Source organism: Aythya fuligula, chromosome 18 (assembly GCF_009819795.1).
Source record: "Aythya fuligula isolate bAytFul2 chromosome 18, bAytFul2.pri, whole genome shotgun sequence".
NCBI classification, from domain to species: domain Eukaryota; kingdom Metazoa; phylum Chordata; class Aves; order Anseriformes; family Anatidae; genus Aythya; species Aythya fuligula.
In genome coordinates this window covers 10,162,506-10,180,948 of record NC_045576.1, presented here as the reverse complement: position 1 = coordinate 10,180,948, position 18,443 = coordinate 10,162,506, and the positions used below count along the sequence as shown (strand labels likewise).

The 18,443-nt window shown below is 62.6% G+C and overlaps 1 protein-coding gene across 1 annotated transcript in view; it reads right to left on the bottom strand.

The window, feature by feature from the left end:
• The window catches only part of ARSG (arylsulfatase G), a 43,875-nt gene that overhangs the window by 5,911 nt on the left and 19,521 nt on the right, over positions 1 to 18,443 (bottom strand). Inside the window, exons 4-12 of the mRNA XM_032199465.1 lie at positions 13,557 to 14,258; positions 13,162 to 13,349; positions 12,228 to 12,275; positions 12,044 to 12,158; positions 11,689 to 11,826; positions 9,419 to 9,591; positions 8,777 to 8,857; positions 5,698 to 5,806; positions 1,854 to 1,974 (exon numbers count right to left, since the gene is read on the bottom strand). Coding sequence (XP_032055356.1) covers positions 1,854 to 1,974; positions 5,698 to 5,806; positions 8,777 to 8,857; positions 9,419 to 9,591; positions 11,689 to 11,826; positions 12,044 to 12,158; positions 12,228 to 12,275; positions 13,162 to 13,349; positions 13,557 to 13,750 — 1,167 coding nt within the window. The 5' untranslated portion in view covers positions 13,751 to 14,258. The remainder of the gene's footprint in view (positions 1 to 1,853; positions 1,975 to 5,697; positions 5,807 to 8,776; positions 8,858 to 9,418; positions 9,592 to 11,688; positions 11,827 to 12,043; positions 12,159 to 12,227; positions 12,276 to 13,161; positions 13,350 to 13,556; positions 14,259 to 18,443) is intronic.

Sequence of the window (18,443 nt, the reverse complement as noted above, 5' to 3'; positions counted from 1 at the left end):
CAGGAATTCAACCCGTTTGTCTGCTTCCAGCCTCAGAGCTCGGCTGTGCCTGCACCCTTTAACCTGAGCAGCACGGCTCGGATGCTGCTGCCTGGCTCCAGAGGCACCGAAACAACAGGGGGCTCGTTCCTAAATGCGCCTCGTAAACCCCCATGCTAAGAAAATCCGTTCCCATTCACCGCAGAAGTGAGGAGCTTGTTTCGATTGAGCCCTTTCAAGAAGCGTTCTCAGGTCCGCAACCCGTGACTTTGTTATTAAAGAACAAAAAAAAAGAAAAGAAAAGAAAAAAAAAAACAACAAAGCACCCTTCTCCTCAGCGAACCCTCCACCTGAACTCCCAGCTCCGGGCTGTTTTCGTAAGCCGGCGAGTGCGTGGGGAGGAGGAGCACACCCCTCTGACATTAAGCTCATGGAAAGAGCGTATTTGTCAGCCGCTCGTACCCTTGATGCGTTTCGTAGGATGTGTTTATTTTTACTGTAAATAGCCTTTGCTCAAAACAGGACCTTGGCCCCGGCCCAGCACCGTCACAGGTTGTGCCGGGGCCGGGACGTCAGCAAGGTTACGGGGCCGCAGCCTCGCGCCAGCCCCAAGGAGAAAAGCAGCTGTCAGCGGCGTGCGGCCGTCGGGCGGCGGGGCGAGAAAAGGAACCTCTCCGGCAGGATTTGTGTCAAGGAAAACCCGGCGACAGCCGAGGTGGTTTTGCCATCAGCCGCTCGCTGATGAAAGGCGCCGCGCGGGGAGGGAGCGGGGCCATGCTCGCCGTGCCGAGAGCCACCCCGTCACACACAGCCTGGGGCTGGGGGTCCCCAGGGAATTGGGGACGGGTGGGGACAACCCAACGGTGACCTCCAGGGACGCGGCGCCCAGGGCTGCAGGTCACAACCACAGGGGTTCATTCGCTGCTGCTTGCACCCCATGGCAGCGAAAGTGCCCCCAAAAAGGCAGCAGCTGGGGACTCAGCCCCAGTTTGGGGAGTTGATTCCTCGTCCCAAAGCATGTAGGAAGGAACCTGAGCCCTCCCCAGCCCCGCACCACGTGCTGGTGCCAAAGCTGCCGAGCACCAGTCCCCCTCTCCAGCACCACGAGCACGCAAGAAGAGGGTTAATCATCCCAAAGAGCAGCTGGAGCGCATGCTGGCCGTGTCCCATCCTCTTCCCCAGTTTATCTCACGGTTCAGTGGAGGGTTCCGTAAATACGAACTAAATACCAAAACCCTGATGGACACGGGAAGCAGATCCAGGATCCCTGCTGGGAGCTGGCTTGCGGTGCTCGCAGGAGGGCGGACTTGAAAAGCGAAATCGGGCTGGATCTGTGGGACTGCTTTTAGAGCTGCCTTTTTTTTTTTTGTTTTTTTGGTTCAGCAAAGATCTTGTGAAACTCTGAGAAAAACGCACCGCCATGCTCCTTGTTCTCCTAGCTGCGTTTTTCATGCTTAAAGGAGCTGTCAACAGCTCCTATTGTTGCATGGGTGGGGAGCTGCAGGACACGGGGCTGGCTGCCCCACTCGAACATCAATAACGGGCACGTTTCCGAGCCAAGGAGCTCGGAGAAGAAGCGCTTAATTATGTCTCTATCTGTCAAGATAAATAAAGCAGATACAGCTAGGTCTGAGCCCTGGGGATCTTTTGTTTCCCACGCCTGTGCACCTCCTGTGACCAGGAAGGAGCAGAACCATGCTGCGCTCGGCGGGGCCGCCGGAGGTGCGGGCACGCAGCCAGCGGGGCCGGTGCTCCCACGGGGCTGCGTGCTCCGGCCCCGAGCCCTTCCGATCCCATCCCCTCTCTGCCCACCTCCCCTCCAGCTCCGAGGCAGCTCGGGAGGGGGCCGTCGGCAGAAAGGGGCCCTGCCTTACCTCGTGCCCCACGTCCGACTGCCCAAAGAGAACCGGGGACACGTCCAAGCCGTCAAAACGCCGGTTTGGGGGAAGCGTCGCTCCAGCCAGGGCCACCAGCGTGGGGAAGATGTCCAGGGTGCTGGGGAAAGAGGCAGGTTTCAGCCGAGCACGGAGCCGAGCACCCCGAGGAGCCCCCCCAGCCCCACCTGCACCCTGCAGCCCCCTGCCCGCGGGGTCCCTGGCTGCTTCCCAATGACCCAGCGACGCTGCGAGCACCTCGGACATGGCACAGGGGGCTCCCCGAGTGCTGCCACTGCTGCACCCGCAGGTCCCGGGGCACAGTGGGCACTGGGCAGCCCCCACCCCGCTGTCCCCCCAGCACAGCGTGGCCGGGCACTCGGGGAAGGCACCGGGTCACCCCCCGGCAGAAAGTGCAAGCGCAGGGACTTTCGGCGCCAGCCCCAGCGGCTCCCGCAGCCCCAGGAAAATGTGGTCTCGCTTTTGCATCGCGCAGCACGAGCCATAGGAGCCAGAATGGAAAATGAGAGCGCTGCTATTTTGTGCGCTCCTACCAAAACGCCTGTCAGCAATTCCACCAGGATCCTCTCTTCTCAGGGGCCTCAGCCACAGAAGAGCCCTCGGGGCTGGGTCCCGGCTGCTCCCCGTGCACAGGGCGTGGGTGACCCGGGGTCCTGCCACCTCCAGCAGGCTCCTCGGGGACACAGAGGGCGAGAGCCTCACGTTGGTGCCTTCTGCCTGCGAGTTGTGGCCTGGGGCCAGACCCCAGAGGCAGCGATTCCCCACACTCCCTTCCCTGGAGGCTCAGGAAGGGCCAGGGGTCGAGCGGAGCCGTGCCCGCTGCGTGGCACAAGTGTCACATCCCTCCCTCTCCAAGAGACATCGCAGCACTGCCTGCTCCTGGCAGGTGGCTCGGATGGGGGGACACTCACACCCCGCACCCTGCCAAAAGCTCCGGGATCTCAGCACCCCCTGGTTCTGGCACCCCGGGGTGCAGCAGCGGCCGCGCTGCGGGATCGGGGCCCCTCGCTGCTGCTGCCCGGTTGCGTGAGCAGAGAGAGAAAACAGCCCGGGACTTTAGGGCCCCTGTTTCTCCCATTCAATGAGTTTTAATTTAGCTGCTAAGAGACCGAGAGGACAAATAAGAACAAACAATGCTGAGGAGAGCTGAAAGGCAGCCCTGGCTACGCGGCTCTCATGGAGACGGCCCGAGCGGCCGGGAGGCGCCGAAAACCTCTGGCTCCCCGCTGGGAGCTGGGCGCATCCCTGCAGGAGCCGCTGAGCTCCCCGTGGGGCTGCCCCACGGCACTGCCCGGAGCACATCCCGCAAGATCCGGCCCCAACACGGTGCCTCTGTACCCATTCTGGGCACAGGTACCCCGAAACAGCAGCTGGGCACCCCGGGAACCATCACAGCAAAGCAGAAAGGGGAAAGCTGGGGCGGTGTGAGACAAGTCCAAGGCTCCAAGCAACAAATGGAGATGAAGCCACGCGTTTTCAGCTGCTCAGAGGCCCTTAGCAAGGGCTCAGCTCCGAGGGGTGCACAGGACGGGGCTAAAAATCAGCCCTGAAAGCCCCAGGCTGAGATCCGGGTCCCCCACCTGCAGCAGCCCCAGCCCTGCTGGCCCCGGGGCTCTGCGCTTTCCTCCTTGGCCACCCCACTGACCTATTTCTTCAGCACCCAGCTTGGGCACGGCAGGAAGCTCGGGCAATTAAACGTAATTAAGAAGAGCCGACGAGGCAGCTCCGTGCAGGGCGCGCCGAGCGGCTGCAGGTCTGTGCAGGCGCGGGGCAGGGCGCAGCACCCCGGCCACGCTCACCCCACACAGGGGAGGTAACGAAGTTGGGGGTAAACGAGGTGAGGCCATGCACGGCCTGGCCACAAACCCCCAGGGGGAAGGAGCTCGAGGAGGGCATGGGCAGGGACCCCAGGGACCCCTGTCCACAGGCAGGGTGCAGACGTGGCTGGGGGATTTTCCTCCCGGGGCAGGCTGCAAAACGCTGCCAGCGTTTTCATGACCTGGGGCAGAAGGACGCCGAGCAGGCAGGTAATGCCTGCCCCTGTGCCCTTCCCAGCAGAGGTTTCCCAGCCCCACTGCACACCTTTAATGCTTTCTGCAGCTCTCAGCTCTCCCCGTCGGGGAGGTGAAGCTTTCCACCGCGTTATTTGGGCAGCAAGCAGCCGCCCCGTGCCCGGTGACACGGCACCGCCACCACCTCGCCCCGCGGCTGCTTGGGGACGTCAGCTCCTCTCCCTTCACCGTGCCAGCCTGCGGGCCCAACGAGGGCTGAGAAAGCCTCCAACTCTTTTGGAGACCTTCAGGAACTGGGTCTTCACAGCTTGCGTGACTGGGAGGACGTGAGGACACCGATGAACCAACCTGCCTGGCTCAGAAGCATTTCGGGTGGGAAACCCATCCCGTTGGTGCCCTCAGGACAACTCCACAGCCAGCACCAGGGGCTTGGGTGTCCCCCAGGACCCTCAAAACACCAGGGACCGCACGGCCCCAGGCTGCTGCTGCCAGGCACTCCTGGGCTGGGGCCGTGCCAGCAGCGCCCGGCTGGCAGCCTCCTGCCTTTTGTTGCTCCGTGTCACACGCCTGAACTTTACGAAACCTCCTCGGGGTTTGTTGACTTTGAATTTCCGCGTCTGAGGCGGGCAGGCTCCAATCTCCCGTAGGCATTTCTGAATAAGCAAAGGCGTGCAGCTGGGCCAGCAGCTTTGGCAAGGCCGGGCTGTGTTTAGGGCTGTGTTTACCGGAGGAGCCCCGAGGTGGGACCGAGCCCAGCTGCAGGGACGTCAGCGCCGAGGTGACCGGCGGCCGCGCGGCACGGGGAGCGCACGCGGCTGGAAACCACCCGGCCCCGCAGCCAGGGCGCTTGGCAGGGCAGCCCCCGGGTCACAGCAGCCCAGGGATCGCAGCTTTGCCTTCGAAATAGTGAGAAAAAGGAAAATGAGGAAACTCCTGGGGAGCTGCACGGCCCCTCCGTGAGCGCCTGGCACGCAGCAGGGCCGCGCTGCTGGCAGCGTTGTGCCTTTACAGCTGCCCAACCTGCTGGGCTGGAAAGGCAGGAGATAAGGGCGAGGGAGAGAACCGGGACCCCGCGGCTGCTGCGGTGCAGGGTGCATGGGGAGAGGGGGCTGGAGAGGGGACAGGGAACAGGGAAAAGGTTTGCAAATGAAACCCCAGGGGTGCCTGGTACCACGCACCTTGCTCCCTCGGCAACACATCAGTGCTCCAGCGCGTGGTTTGAACATTGCCCTTGCCAAAATCCAGCTCCCAGAGCTTTGTTTGCTGCACGGAGGGGCCCCCCATGCCATCCCCGGGTGCCGCAGCCCCGGGCCGTCCCCTCAGCTCCCAGCCCAGCAGCAGCAGCCAGGGCAACCTCAGAGCCCGGCCGCATCCTGCTCTGATCAGAAGCCGCCCCCCCCGGCCAGCCGTCCCCACAGCCCTCCCCCACAGAAAGCCATTCGCAGCCCACAAAGCCGAAGCCTGCTTCTGGCTGGGTTCAGGGAACATCGGCAGCTTTTAATTACCGGGAGGCGCTTGGCCACCGCGGGGAAGAGGCGCACCGAGCCCGGCAGCTGCTAGCGCGGAGCCAGCGGCCCCACAAAACGGGTTTCCGAGCCTTGGAGTTTTTTGGGACGGGACACAAGCACGGCACCACAGCGCAGGTGATGCCCAAGCAGGGCACTGATCCTGCTGCTGCCATCCCAGCCATCCCCTTGGGGTTGGAGGTGTCACCTCCAGCGTGGCCTCGCGGGGATGGCAGGCGCACACCGTGCCCACACGAGCAGTGGGGTGCAGGCAGAGGCCACCCCAAACCCAGAGCCAGCCCCTACCTCAGCACGGCGTGGCTGCTGCGTGCAGCGGGGACACGGCCAGGCCAATACACCAGTGCTGGGACGCGGTGGCCTCCTTCCCACGTCGTCTGCTTGGCCGGGCTCCCACCTGCAGGAGAAAGCGGCCGCGCTCAGCACCCGGCTGTGCAGGAGCTTTGCAGCAGGGGGAAACCCCCGAGCCCAGAGGTGCCCATGGAAAGGGACCGGCCAAGCTGTTAGGTGACCCTAGTGGGGGAAGGTTTTGCTGGGTTTTGGAGCTGGGTCAGGGGAGGGAGAAGAATTTTGTAGGGTTTTTTACAAGAAACAAGGAGAGAGGGGAAAGGGGGCTCGTTTTGGCACTGCCTTTTGTTTCTCGCCTGCTCCAGCGAGTGATGAGAGAGGCAGCCGAGCGCTAACATCCAGCAGGAGCTGAGCCCCCTCGGTGGCACAGAGCGGGCAGGAGACGCAGGAATTTCGCCCAGGGGCTCCCTCCTGGTGCAGAGGGTGCGGGGCTGCGAGCGGCACCAAGTGCACAGCGCCCTCGGGCAGATAAAGCTCCAGCAGCTGCCCCGGCTTCATTACAAATACATTCCTGCTGATAACAGGCAGCTCCCTCCTGCCGCCTGACTCACCTTAACCCTTCTGCTCGTTCCCTGCCACAGCCCAGAGGCCCCGCTCTGCACGGGGTTTGGGAAGGGGGAACGTGGGGAAGTCGCCCAGCCCCTGCCTGCACCCAGATGGGGGCTGAGGGTGGAAACGGGGGGCTGAGCAACAAAACGGGGGGGGCTGAGCAGTGCCACAAAAGTCCCCAAGCAGCCATGGGGGAAGGGACTGGGACTGGGGCAGAGGGAAACTCCCGGCCCCATTCACGGCACCAACTTCCCAAGCCCTTTGTCTGCCCGGCTTTCAGCGTGCACATGGCAACGGCGCGCACCCGGAGCCATTTCCTCCAGCAGAGCCAAGAGCGAGGGGATCCTCCTGCTCCTCCTGCTCCTCCTGGTCCTGCTCCTCCTGCACCACCAGCCCCAGCCCTGCTGGCTGCTCGGGGGCTGTTTTTGGGATGCCCCGTGCACCCCGACCGCAGCCGCACCCAGCACATCGCGTGCAGCTGCGGCACGGCGCTCTCTGATGCCATCAGGAACGATCCCAGTTATAACATCAGCCTGCTGGTGCCTCTGCTGGGGTATTAAACAGTCCTCGCAGCACCGTGTTGGCTTTTTGAGGGGTTTCTGCACAGCCCAGCACCCCGAGGGCAGGAGGAGCGGGGCTGTCTGTCCGTCTGTCCGCCCGTCCATCCGTGGATGGAGCAGCCAAGGAGCTGAGGGAAGCCCGAGCTGCCCGTGCACGAGCTGACGGTGCCACTCCTGGTTGCATCGGGGCTGCAACGCCCCAAAGCCAGGCAGGGATTTCTCTCGGGATGATGCAAGCCCGGGGAGGCCGCAGCTTTCCAGGAAAGAGCTGAGCTTTCCACGCAGGGACAAGAAGCGCCGCGGCCCTGCTCCCCAGCGGGGGCACAACGGGGCCGGAGCCTTCCAGACCCGTCCCAAAACACCCCCAGCCGACCCCCCAAAACACACGTGTCCCTCTGATTCCCCTTTTCGGGGTGTTTGGGGCCAGGGGATGGGAGCTGGGCTTCCCAAGAGGGCCGGGGGCTCCTGGGGAGAGGAGGGGAAGCTCCCCCCGTGCAGCCCTCGCCTCGGAGCGGGGGGCCCAGCACGCGGGGCTGCTGCTCTCCATGGGCGCGGGCTGACGGCAGTGACCACCGAAATTGGTGGAAAACATTCCTGGAATTTGGGTTGGACCCTAAAAGGAAACGCCAAGCCATGCGAAACCTATATAATCCCGAGCAGCAGCACCTCCCCTTCCTCCCTGTCCCCGGGGAGCTGGGGAAGGGGAGATGCCCCCCGGCCGGGACCCCCGAGCCTCCCACGGGCACGGTGCCCGGGGGGGAACTTGGCAGCTCCCTGATCCCACAACAGCAGTGGGGGGGAAGGCTTGGAAGTCCCTGGGGTTTTAGAGGCAGCTCCTGGAGAGCCGGCAGCCCGGGAGGAGCTTTTTGGGGTTGTTTTCGCAGGGCTGCGTGTGGGCAGCGAGCTGCTGGAAAGGGGCCGTGCTGCTGGAGGTTTGTTCCCGACCATGTGCGCCGGGAGCTTGTGACCCTCGGTTGCTCAAGAGCAACCCAGGTCGGCGGCGGGGTTTGTTTACCCAGAAAAGGAAGGTTTAGGATTCGGGATTCCTGCCCCAGCACCCCCACGGCACCGGGAACGGGAATGGGAGCAGGGGGGGAGCTCCAGGGGGCAGCCCCACAGCCGGGCTCATGTGGGATCAGCTTCGGCTTCCTCTGCCGGGTGGGTGTCAGGAGGAGGAGGAGGGGGGGGAGCGGCGCTGTCCCCGTGTCCCCTTCCCCCTCGTGTCCCCCCCCCTTGTGCTGACCCCGAGCCGTGCTTACGGCGCGTAACACAAGCAGAAGTGGGAAGCGCCTGACTCATGCATGCTTCTGGCCGCTCCGGCCGAAAGAAACCCACCGACCAGATGGCTTGGCCGGAAAAAGGAGGGGGAAAAAAATATAATAATAATAAAAAAAAAAAAAGTTGGAGAGAAAGAAAATAAAAAGTCCCGCCGGGCTGGGCTCAAGGGCCCCAGGCAGGGGCTGTGAGGGCATCAGGACCTGAGCAGATGAAGGGCAGGAGCTCACCTTCCCCATTGCCCACGGGGCCCCCCAGTGTTCCCCAGTGCCCCCCAGTCCTCCCCAGTGTCCCCCAGTGCCCCTCAGCTCTCTCCAGGAGCGTGGCACCCCAGGAGCTGCTGCACCAAGGGGCTGAAAGCAGCAGCCGCTCCCCCTGGGCTTGCAACGGGGTAACAGGGACCTGGGGGGCTCCGATCCCACCCAGAGATAATTTGAGGGGAAAATAGACTTTGCTGCGTCTATTTTAATGACAAGGAACATTTGGAGAAGCCTTCAAGGCAACCCAACCCACGGCTGCCCCAAAGGCAGGGGCAGAGCAGCGCTCCCCACTGGGTGCTGGGGGCAGAGGAGGGCTCCTGGCAGCAGCCCCCGCGCACTCCCGGGTTCAGGGAGCCCCCCCCACTATAAGGTCACCTCGTGTCCTCTGCCAGGCCCCCACCAAGGGCCCCAGCCGTCCCGCCAGCTCGCACTTCTGCGCCCAAGGGCCATTGTCACCTGCAAGAGAAAGCAACGTCCCCGTGAGCGGGGGCACCTCTGCTCTGGGGCACGAGTGAGGTCCCCACAGCCCCTTCCCATCCCCTTGGGGCTGCCCTACAACACCAAGAGCAGCACAGGACCCAGCCAGCAGAGTTGGTTTTGTCCCTAAAGGTTTATTTAGGGGCAGGGCTCGTTCCTGGGGGCTGCCCACGCCCCAGGTGAGCAGCTGGAGTGGGGCACAAGGCGGCTGCCGCCGGCTCCAGGCATTAACGAGCAGATCCTGTGCCAGGAGCAGGGCGTCCTCATTAGGGAGGCTGCCCAGCCTGAGCGGATTTGGGCTTCTTAACGAGCAAGGATTTGAGCTTTAATTAGGCAGGGCTGTGGCCGAGGTGGGTGGTGGGGTGAGCACCGGCTGAGCTGGGCTGGGAGCCGCATCCCCAGCGGTGGCAGCCCCGGTTCCTCCATCCCCCAGGCACGGAGCACCGAGGGCTGGGGAAAAACACCAGGACCGTCCCCCTGAACGGCCAGGGTTGTCACAGAGCTGTCACCCCGCTGCCACGGGAGGTCCTGCTGCGTTACCTGTGAACCACAGCAGCGTGTCGGGGCCGGCGAGGCGCCGCAGCCGCCCCACCAAGGCGTCCATCTCGCGCAGGGCGGCTCCGTAGACGTCGCTGCCCGGCGGCACGCTCACCTCCAGGGGCACGTGCATGTGGGCCAGAGCCACGTAGAGGAAGAAGGGGCGCCCGCTGTCACTGCAGGGAACAGGGGAGCAAATTCAGGTTGGGGAGAGGGGAAGGGGAGGACGGTGCAGGAGGTCACCGCGGTGGTGGCACTGATGAGCTGGGGACAGGGAGCTGTGACCCTTCCCAAACCAGATGGCTGCAAACCCGCCCGCCCCGCGGGATGCTTGGTCCCAAAACCTCAAAGAAGTGTTGGAAGGAAAGCAGGATTGCTCCTGCTTTTGGACAGGCAGGTGGGGGGGCTGTGGTTTGTCCCCCACTGGGCAGGGCACGTCCCCGGGGGGCACCTTCGTGTGCCCGCACCTGCCCCGGCACCGCCGCTGGGAGGAAGCGCCAGGACGAACATGCAGCTTCCCCCCGTGAGTCACTTCTTCCCCGCTCCTGCTGAAACCTCCCTGCCACTGCTTCCTTCCCTTCCTGCCCCCACGGGTGCCAGGGCTGTCCTTCCCCGAGGAGCTCACGTTCGGGACGGGCTCGCCCCTTCCTCCGGCCCCCCGCATCCCACGGCTCCCAGCCGGGAGCAGAACGCCCCGCATCGACGCGCCCCTCGCATCCTTCTTCCTCCCCTCTCTCCCGGGGCCCGTTTTGGCATTTTACTCCCCCCCCGGCACGCTGTGCTCATCCCCTGCTGCTCCGGGAAGTTATTTCAGAGGAGGACGAGCAGCACAAGGACGACCCCGACGCCGCAGCCCAGCCCTGGACAGGGAGCGAGGCACGTTTGCGGCAACGTCCCGCTCGCCGCGCGCTGCCCCGCTGCCTGTTTGCTTTTAAATCATCAGAGGACACGTCCTGTTTGCTTGTTTACGGCTATATTTATCTCCTCCGACGAGGCCGCTCTTCCTCAGGGACCTCGGAGGGGAAGGGTGGGATGGCGGGCGGCGGGGAGGGGCCGGATCCCGGGGACGTGCCTGCGTGGCTGCGCGCCCCAACCCGTGCCCGCGGCCGGGGGCAGCTTTTGGGGTCTCCCTGACCTTGTTTTCCTTCCTTTGCCTCATTCACGTCACCTTTGTTGGGGCCACCACTCGGTGCGGGAACATCCCCTGCGTCCCCGTGACTTCTTATCAGCAGAAATTTCTGCACGAGGCCCGTGCTGGGGCAGGGCCCCTTGGTCCTGCCACCACCTGGGGCACGGCACCGCCCGGCTCACTCCTGGAGCCCTGAAGGGCTTCTCAAACACGGGGAGCTCCTCCCGGCCCCTTCGAGGGGGTGGCGTGAGCAGGCTGGCACGCAGAGCCGTGGAAAACAATCTGCAGGGCTCCGGAGAGCACTGCCCTTACCCTGGCACTCAGCTGGGAACCCCGTTTGCCTCTCGCATTCCTCATTCGGCCCCTCTCCCTCCCGAAAACGGAGCAAACATTTAATCAATAACTTAAGACCGACGTCCTTGGCTTTTGCTCCCGTGTTTGCTGTGCTCGAAGTGTCCCGGGCAGAGCTAAATCTCACTGAATTGCTCAACCTTGACGCGGCTGGTTAAAAAAACACCGAGATGACAAATTCTGTGTTCTTTTCATTGCCCCATAACGAGTGAGTCAGGCAGAGGAAAACTGAAGCAAGCCATCAAAGAGAGGGAGAGGAAAGGCAGGCACCTGTTTAATCCTGTTCTCCATAAACTCAGATAACCCCAAAACAGCTCCAGATTTATCCAGGGCGCTGACACAGCCCTTTCCTGGCAGTCCTCCCCCCGTTTCTCCCATCCCTTTGCCCCCATTACAGCCCAGAGCCTTTTTTTTTTGCACCCCTGCACACGCAGCCCCCAGGTCGGGGCCGGGCGGTGGGCACCATCCCCGAGCCGGCCTCGTAGGGCGCTGCAGGAAGGCGTTTTGCAAAGTCACAGCTCCTAATCCTCAGCTAATAGGGATCAGCATTACCAAACCCGTCAGCAGGGCTCGGGGGCTGTCGTCTCCAAGGATCTGCTCTGCACCTTGGGGATCTGCAAGCCTGGACTCCGCACGGCCCCGCACCACTGCAGGAGGTCGCCCACAAAGCTTGGTGATCCCCAGGGACCCCAGAACGAGCACAAAGCGCTTGCAGAGACCCAGAGGCTGGCACGGGGACGGGAACAGGGACAGGAACGGGGATGGGGATGGGGACAGTGTGTGGCACCCTCACCTTGCCCGCTGGACGAAGCGTGCCGCCGCCTCCGCATAGCGCTCCGTCAGGCTGCTGAGGTTGACGGGCTGCTGGATGATGGTGAGGTTCTCGAAGAGAGGAAGGGCCACGTCCCTGTAGCACTCCTTGTCGCCGGGGCTGCGGGAAGAAGGCGCCCCGTGCCGCTCGCACCGCAGAGGGGACCAGCAGCACGCTGATGTCCCCGCGGCACAGGGTGCTCGCTGCCCCTCACCCCACGTTTTTCGCCTCCCCGGGGCATTTCCAGGGAGCACAAGCAGGGCAGCAAGGAGCAGGGTGAGGGGCTGGGGCTGCAAATCCCAAATCCCACCTCACGGTGCCGTGCCCGGAGCCGTACCTGGTGGTGGCGGCGCCGTGCCGCGGGCAGGGCGGGCAGGGCGGCACGTTGTAGCCAGGGGTGTCCGTGCAGCCCATGTCGTTGCTGTAGGGGATCCCAAAATAATAGTCGAAGCCTGTGGGGCAAGGAGGGGGTCAGAGGGAGCCAGGCAAACGCGGGGCGCTCGGCTCGGCTGCGTCCTTACCTCGGGACGTGGGGTGGTGGCGGCCGTGGTGCCCCAGGTGCCATTTGCCTGCAAAATAAAATAAAAAAAAATCATCTCAGAGGTTAACTCGGCTCCGGGCGCTGCCGTCACAAGCGACTGCCCGCAAGGCGCAGCGCAGGAGGTTTTAATCTAGCAGCGAGAAAGGCCACTTGTTTGTGCTGGCCCCATTTCCAGCATGCCTTTTTTGCAGAAAGCCAGAAAAAATGCCAAAGGTATCTCGTGTCCGTGCAGACCGGCCGTCTCCAGCCTTAAAAGGCTCTTTGGGGCCTCCGCGTTCGGAGGAGACAACTTCCTAACCTAGGCCAAAGATCCAGCTTCGTCCTCGGGTCCTCCACGTCCCGAGGCTTGCTCACAGCGAGCATGATGATAGGAGAGGGGGAACAGCAAAAACGGAGCGGGAGAAGGGAAAGGAAGGGTTTCTGTGCCAATGCAGCCCCAACACACGCGATCGGGGGGAGCAAAGGACTTGGTGCTTGCACACGGGGTGGAGCGTGCTGTAGGTGCCCAATGTCACGGACCAGCAGCATCAAAAATCCCGTCCCAGTGCTGCCAGGGGACGCTGTGTCCCACCCAGCATCACGCCCAGCATCACACCCCGCGGGGCGTGCGCGGGCAGAGCCGCTCGGCGCCCTCACGTTTCCTACGAACAATTCAGCATTTCCAGGGTAGGGTTAAGCAAGCGCGGCTTCGACTGGAAACTGGGGCAAGGCCCAAATTTCAGGCTGCGTCTTATGCTTGAATACAAAATCTGGGGATTGCAGGGAGGAGAGGGGGAAGCACAAAATCCCTCCCGCTCATCCTTTAGGGTTTCTTTTTGCTGCCAGCTACCCGCTGCGCCTCCTCCATAGGGGACAGGCATGGGCACCTTCATCCTGGGGATCTTCACCCTGGCCAGTGCCTCCCCCAGCCTTACCTATCGCCCCCGTGCTGTACCCTGCTGCCCGCAGCACCTCTGCCAGCGTGGTCTCGTTGAGGGGCAGGCCGCCCAGCGAGGTGATGGCGAAGTTGTGGGTCACCCCGTTGCGTGCCCCGAGGCGCCCCGTGAGCAGCGAGGCGCGGGACGGGGAGCAGGTGGAGGCGGCCGAGTGGAAATCCACGAACCTGGAGAAGGAACAGAGCCCAGGCTGGTGAGATCTGCACGGGGTGGTGCTGCCCTGTGCCTCCCCTGTGCAGGGATCTGCTGCGCAGGGTGCCGGGCTCTCCAGAACTACATCACCGATCCCCTGCTGGGAGCAAAACCCTCTTTCACAGCAGGGCAGAGCACCCAAAGATGCTCATTTCGCACCAGGGAGGGGGCCCAGCCGTTACCTGGTCCCTTGGGCAGCCAGCTCATCCAAATTCGGCGTCTCCTTCGTCTGGGCCCAGTTGGCCCCGAGATCCCCCCAGCCCAGATCATCCGCCAGGATGACCATGAAGCTGGGCCGCCCCTGCGCCACGGGGGGAGCGCGGAGTGCCACCAGCACAGCCAGCAGCAGCACGGCCAACGGGGATGGGGTCCCCATGGTGCCACCCGGCGTGATGTGACCCTGCTCGCTGCTGTCCCTCGCCCTGATTCCGATGTCCCCTCTCCAGGCACTCCTCCTTTGCCAGGCTGCTGCTTCGCTGCCTCGCCTACAGGGCCGGCCGAAACGCCTGCTCCATCTCACCTGCAGGCACAGCTGATATTCCTAAAGCCAGCGCTGGCGGAGGTGTCGTTCTTCGAAGTCAGGCAGTCTCTTTGAAGTCACTGTCGCCCTATTTTTAGCTTGCTTTGCTTCCCAGTAAATATCTAATTAAGCGCAAAACCAAATTGTGAGTTTTCTCTCCAGAAGCGCGCTCGGTTCGTGCAGCAGCTCCTGTCGGGGCGACGTTTGTGTCTGATGAGCGGCTCCTTCTCTGCAACGTTAACACGTGGAGCTGGCAGCAGAACACGTCCTCGGCTCCCCGAAGTGGACAAAGAACTGCTGTGGCTGTCCCGATGACTGTCACACTGTCTTTGGCATCATCCAGGAGCCACCACCAGGAGATCACCTGTGCCAAAGACACGCGGAGCCGTCAGCACCTGCAGGAGCCCCCTGGACTTGGCCACAGGTGGTAAAGAGGCACCGAGAGCAAACACCCCAAAGTGACAGCGGAGACGTGGCCCTGAAAGCCAACCTCCTGCGCACAGAGCTACGGCCAAAGCAAGGTGAAGCTGCTGAGGTTTGCCAAAACCACGCCGAGCCCTGCACGGGAGCAGGAATGCACCCCGGGGACACGCGGCCAAGCAGGACAAGAGCCACGGAGATGAGCCAGGAGGGCGAGGAGGGAAGGGGATGGCCACAAACCAAAGGGTGACGCGACAGGAGGCAGGAGAGGGGACAGGATGAGCCCCACCTTTAGGCCAGGAGTTTTGTAGCTGGCAAAATTATTTATTTCTGGGTTTGCCGTGCGCATCTTAAAAGCTGGGGGCTGTCAGCTCCGCAGCACAGCAGGGCGCTGATCCGGGATGAGCTGCCAGAGGGGCTCCCGCACAGCAGTGGCAGGGGAAAAGCCAACCTGGAGCTCTGCTTCAGCACACGAAGGGCTGGGGGACGCGGTGATGGGGCAGGAGGACCAGGGGGGTCTCCAAGAGGTTCAGGGGGGCGAGGAACATGCCTGAAATTTGGCTGAGCTCCACGTAAGCATCCTGGCTGAGCCGTGCTGAGCCCGGCCGGCCGCAGCCTTGTCAGGAAGCCACGCTGTGTAATTCAACCCTCTGGCACCTCCACCAGTGTCCAGCAGCTCCCCGAAGCGAGCCCCAGCAGCCCCGACCCCATCCTGTGCCGGGGCTGGCCTCAAACCATTCCCCTCCCCACCGCCCCACAAAACCCCATCCTCGAGAGAAATCAAGCCCGCGCGCTCCCCGTGGAAAAGGCACGGGCAAGGTCACGTTTTGGTTTTATTTTTTTTTTTTAATGCAAATATGAAAAAGGAACCCAGCTGCTCGGAGGCTGACCCGAGGGCTCCTGGGCTGCTTCTGGCCGGGGCGATAGGGCACAGCACCACCCGCCACCCCGCCGCCGCCCCGAGCATCCAGATAGCGAGAGGCAGCCCGGAGCTTGGCAGGGCCGGCTGTTTGCTTTGGGGAGGTAACGCCGGCGTGACAGGGCTAAGGAAAACAATCGGAGCCGCTCTCAAAGGACGCTCTCTTCTCTCTAATTTACACGGGAAGTCAGCCGGGGCCTCCGTTGCTGCAGCAGCGTCAGGTGGAACCTCTCGATCTCCGCTCCTCGAAGCCATTTGGAAGGGGAGAGGGGGAAGGCAGCAGGACGTGCCCGTGCCTCTCGCCCTCCTCTCCCTGCCCACACCGGGACAATCGGCAGCGGGTCCAAATTCCAGCAAGGAGCGATTTGCATCGCCCTCTGTGTGCCCGTGTGCAGGACCGGGATGTGCCCATGGCTGTGGGCACCCGTACCGGCACCGCCTGCGGGTGGGCAGCAGGTAACGGGGCCGCTGGGTCCCTGTCCCTGTCCCCAACTTATTATGGGGCCACCCATCCCCACCACAGCTCGCCCCGCAGCACCACATCACCCGATGCTCAGCCAGAGCTCACAAAGGGCAGGGTTTTTCTGCAAAAAAAAATAAAAATAAAAACACCCAACGTGCCGCTGAAAAGATTCTCCCTGGCTGCCTACGGTGGGAACACGGCGCCTCGCTTCGTGCTAAGCAGTTGTCAGCAGGAAACGCTGCGCTCCGGCTGCAGCCCGATTAGCTCCTCGTGCGTAATTACCCCCAGGAATTGAGGCCTCTTCCCCCGCCCCGATAACCCGCTCGGAGATCCCCCAGCACGGCGTGGGCTCCGCCGTCACACCGGGGACGCACGGGCATCACACCGGGCACTGCGTAACCGGGAATAAGGACGAAAACCCGGTGAAATCGTGGGTCTGCGAGGCCGACGACGCAGCTCGCGGAGAGCAGGGGGGGGACAGGGCAGAACCAGATGAACCAGTTGAGAAAAACCCCAAAAGCCTCCGCATCCTGCGCTGAGAAGAGGAGGAGGAATAGGAGAAGGCACCTCGGGGGCTGGCGGGTCCGGGCAGGCGAGGGCAGCACCCTGCCCTGCCCGGGGATGCCACCGGCACCTCCTAACCCCGAGCGGCCGAGCTCCCTGCCCCGCACCGCACAGATCCGTCACCTCCTTATTACACATTAACCCGAGGTTTCCAAATCTGGGGGCCAGCGCCGGCGTTTTCACATTTTTCGCATTCTTGCACTTTTTTGCTCCTGCCTGGCGAGCGGAGCAGCAGGAGAGCAGAGTCTCAAACCCCAGCCCTGCACGAGGACGGATGCCCGGCCGCATTCCTGCCAGGGGGAAAAAAAAAAATCCTTGTTTTGTTCCCAAAGTAATGAAACCCAGGCTTTATTTCTAATTTGAGCGCAGCAAAGGGCGGCAGGTGCTTTGTGAGCTTTCCATGTAGGGCAGAGGGTGCAGGGATCCTGCCTCCTCGTTCCCAGCACGTTTGGCAGCGAGGCCCCGTTCCCGGTACCGCTGCTCCGAACCCGGGACTTTCTTCCAGGAAAAGGTTTTGGGGCTGGAACAGTTGACACCCGTTCCCCTACCAGAAGAAGCAGCGCTGACAACAACATCCTTCTGCAGATTTACTAGGATTTCTGCCAGGTCCCGAGACGGGGGGAATGTTTTTCACCCATCTCCCTGCTGGGGCTTTGCAGAGCAAACATTGCACACACGGGGCAGGGCCGAGCAGCAGAAATGAACTCCGAGGCCCTGCGCTGCCTTCTCCTCGTGGCTCAGCTCCTGATTTATGCCCACGGCCAGGGCATTTGCTCTCTGCTGCTGTTTTGCAGAGCTGCACACGCTGCTCCTGAGGAGCTCAGAGCCCATCAAAGGGCAGGATCAGCCCAGGATCGGAGGGCAAATGATGGGGGAAAGCGTTGGGAAGCTCCCCGGAGCCTCGCCGCGTCTTAGGGAGCACCAGGGAGGGGAATGGGAAAGCAGAGAGGGAGATGAAAAGGACTGACAAGAAACACCGATAAATCGCCCTCGTGGTGGGGTTCTTTTCGTGCCAAAGATATCTGCGTGCTGATTTCCCCCCCCCGAGGCACGAACCTCTCCTGGTGGCCCAGAGCCGCTGGCACCCTAAGAATTACGAGGTGGGGAGGGGGACGGAGGCTTGCTGGGGTCAGCAGCTGATGGACAGGCATTGCCGGCAGGAATTAATCAAAGTTAATTGCTTTGGCTAAGTTATCCGGCGGAATCGAGAGCTTATTTGCCCGATTTGTTCGAAGTTTGCAGAATTTTGCCCCCGCTGCCCACTGAAGGCACCTGTATGGCCCCGCTGGCAATTCCCATTGTTAAAAGCGAACCCAAAGCACCAGCTCCACAGCCGGGTTGGGAACCCAAGGAACGTTTCACCTCGGGCAATCTCCCCAGGGCTAGGAGCCGGCATCGCCACATCCCCTGTTCCCCCAGCACCCGGCTCCTATTTTTTAAATTTATTTATTTTTTTTTTACTGATCTGAAGGAAAATTCGGGGAAACCCTGCAGCGCCGTGGCTCGAGCTCCAGCCCCGAAGCTGGGCGCTCCCCATTCCCTCCCCATTAACCCCTCCAACCCCCCTTAAACCCCCACAACCCCCCTTAAACCCCCTCAAGCCCGTCATAACCCCTTTAGCCCCCACGACCCCCCTCTTCCCCCCAAACCTCTCATACCCCCCTTAAACCCCCCACAACCCCACATTTAACTCCCCACGACCCCCCTTAAACCCCCCTAAGCCCAACATAACTCCCTCTTAAACCCCCTACGACCCCCCTAAACCCCCTATAAGCCCCCCTTAAACCCTCTCCAACCCCCATAACCCCACCCTTTAACCCCCACGACCCCCCAAAACCTGCCACGACCCCCCCCTTAACCCCCATTAACCCCCTCCAACGCCCCATAACCCCCTCCAAATCCCCCATCTCCTCCCAACCCCCCTCGTTAAGCCCTCCAAACCTCCCATTAATGCCCCATTAACCCCCCCAACCCCCTCATTAACCCCCAAAGCCCCCCTTAATGCCCCAATAACCCCCTTATCCACCCCAACCCCCATTAACCCCCCCAACCCCCCCCCACACCCTCCCATTACCCCCCTCCAAACCCCCCGTAACCCCCATTAACCCCCCCAAAGCCCCCATATCCCCCCCACATCCCCCATAACCCCCCATTAACCCCCTCCAAACCCCCCATATCCCCCC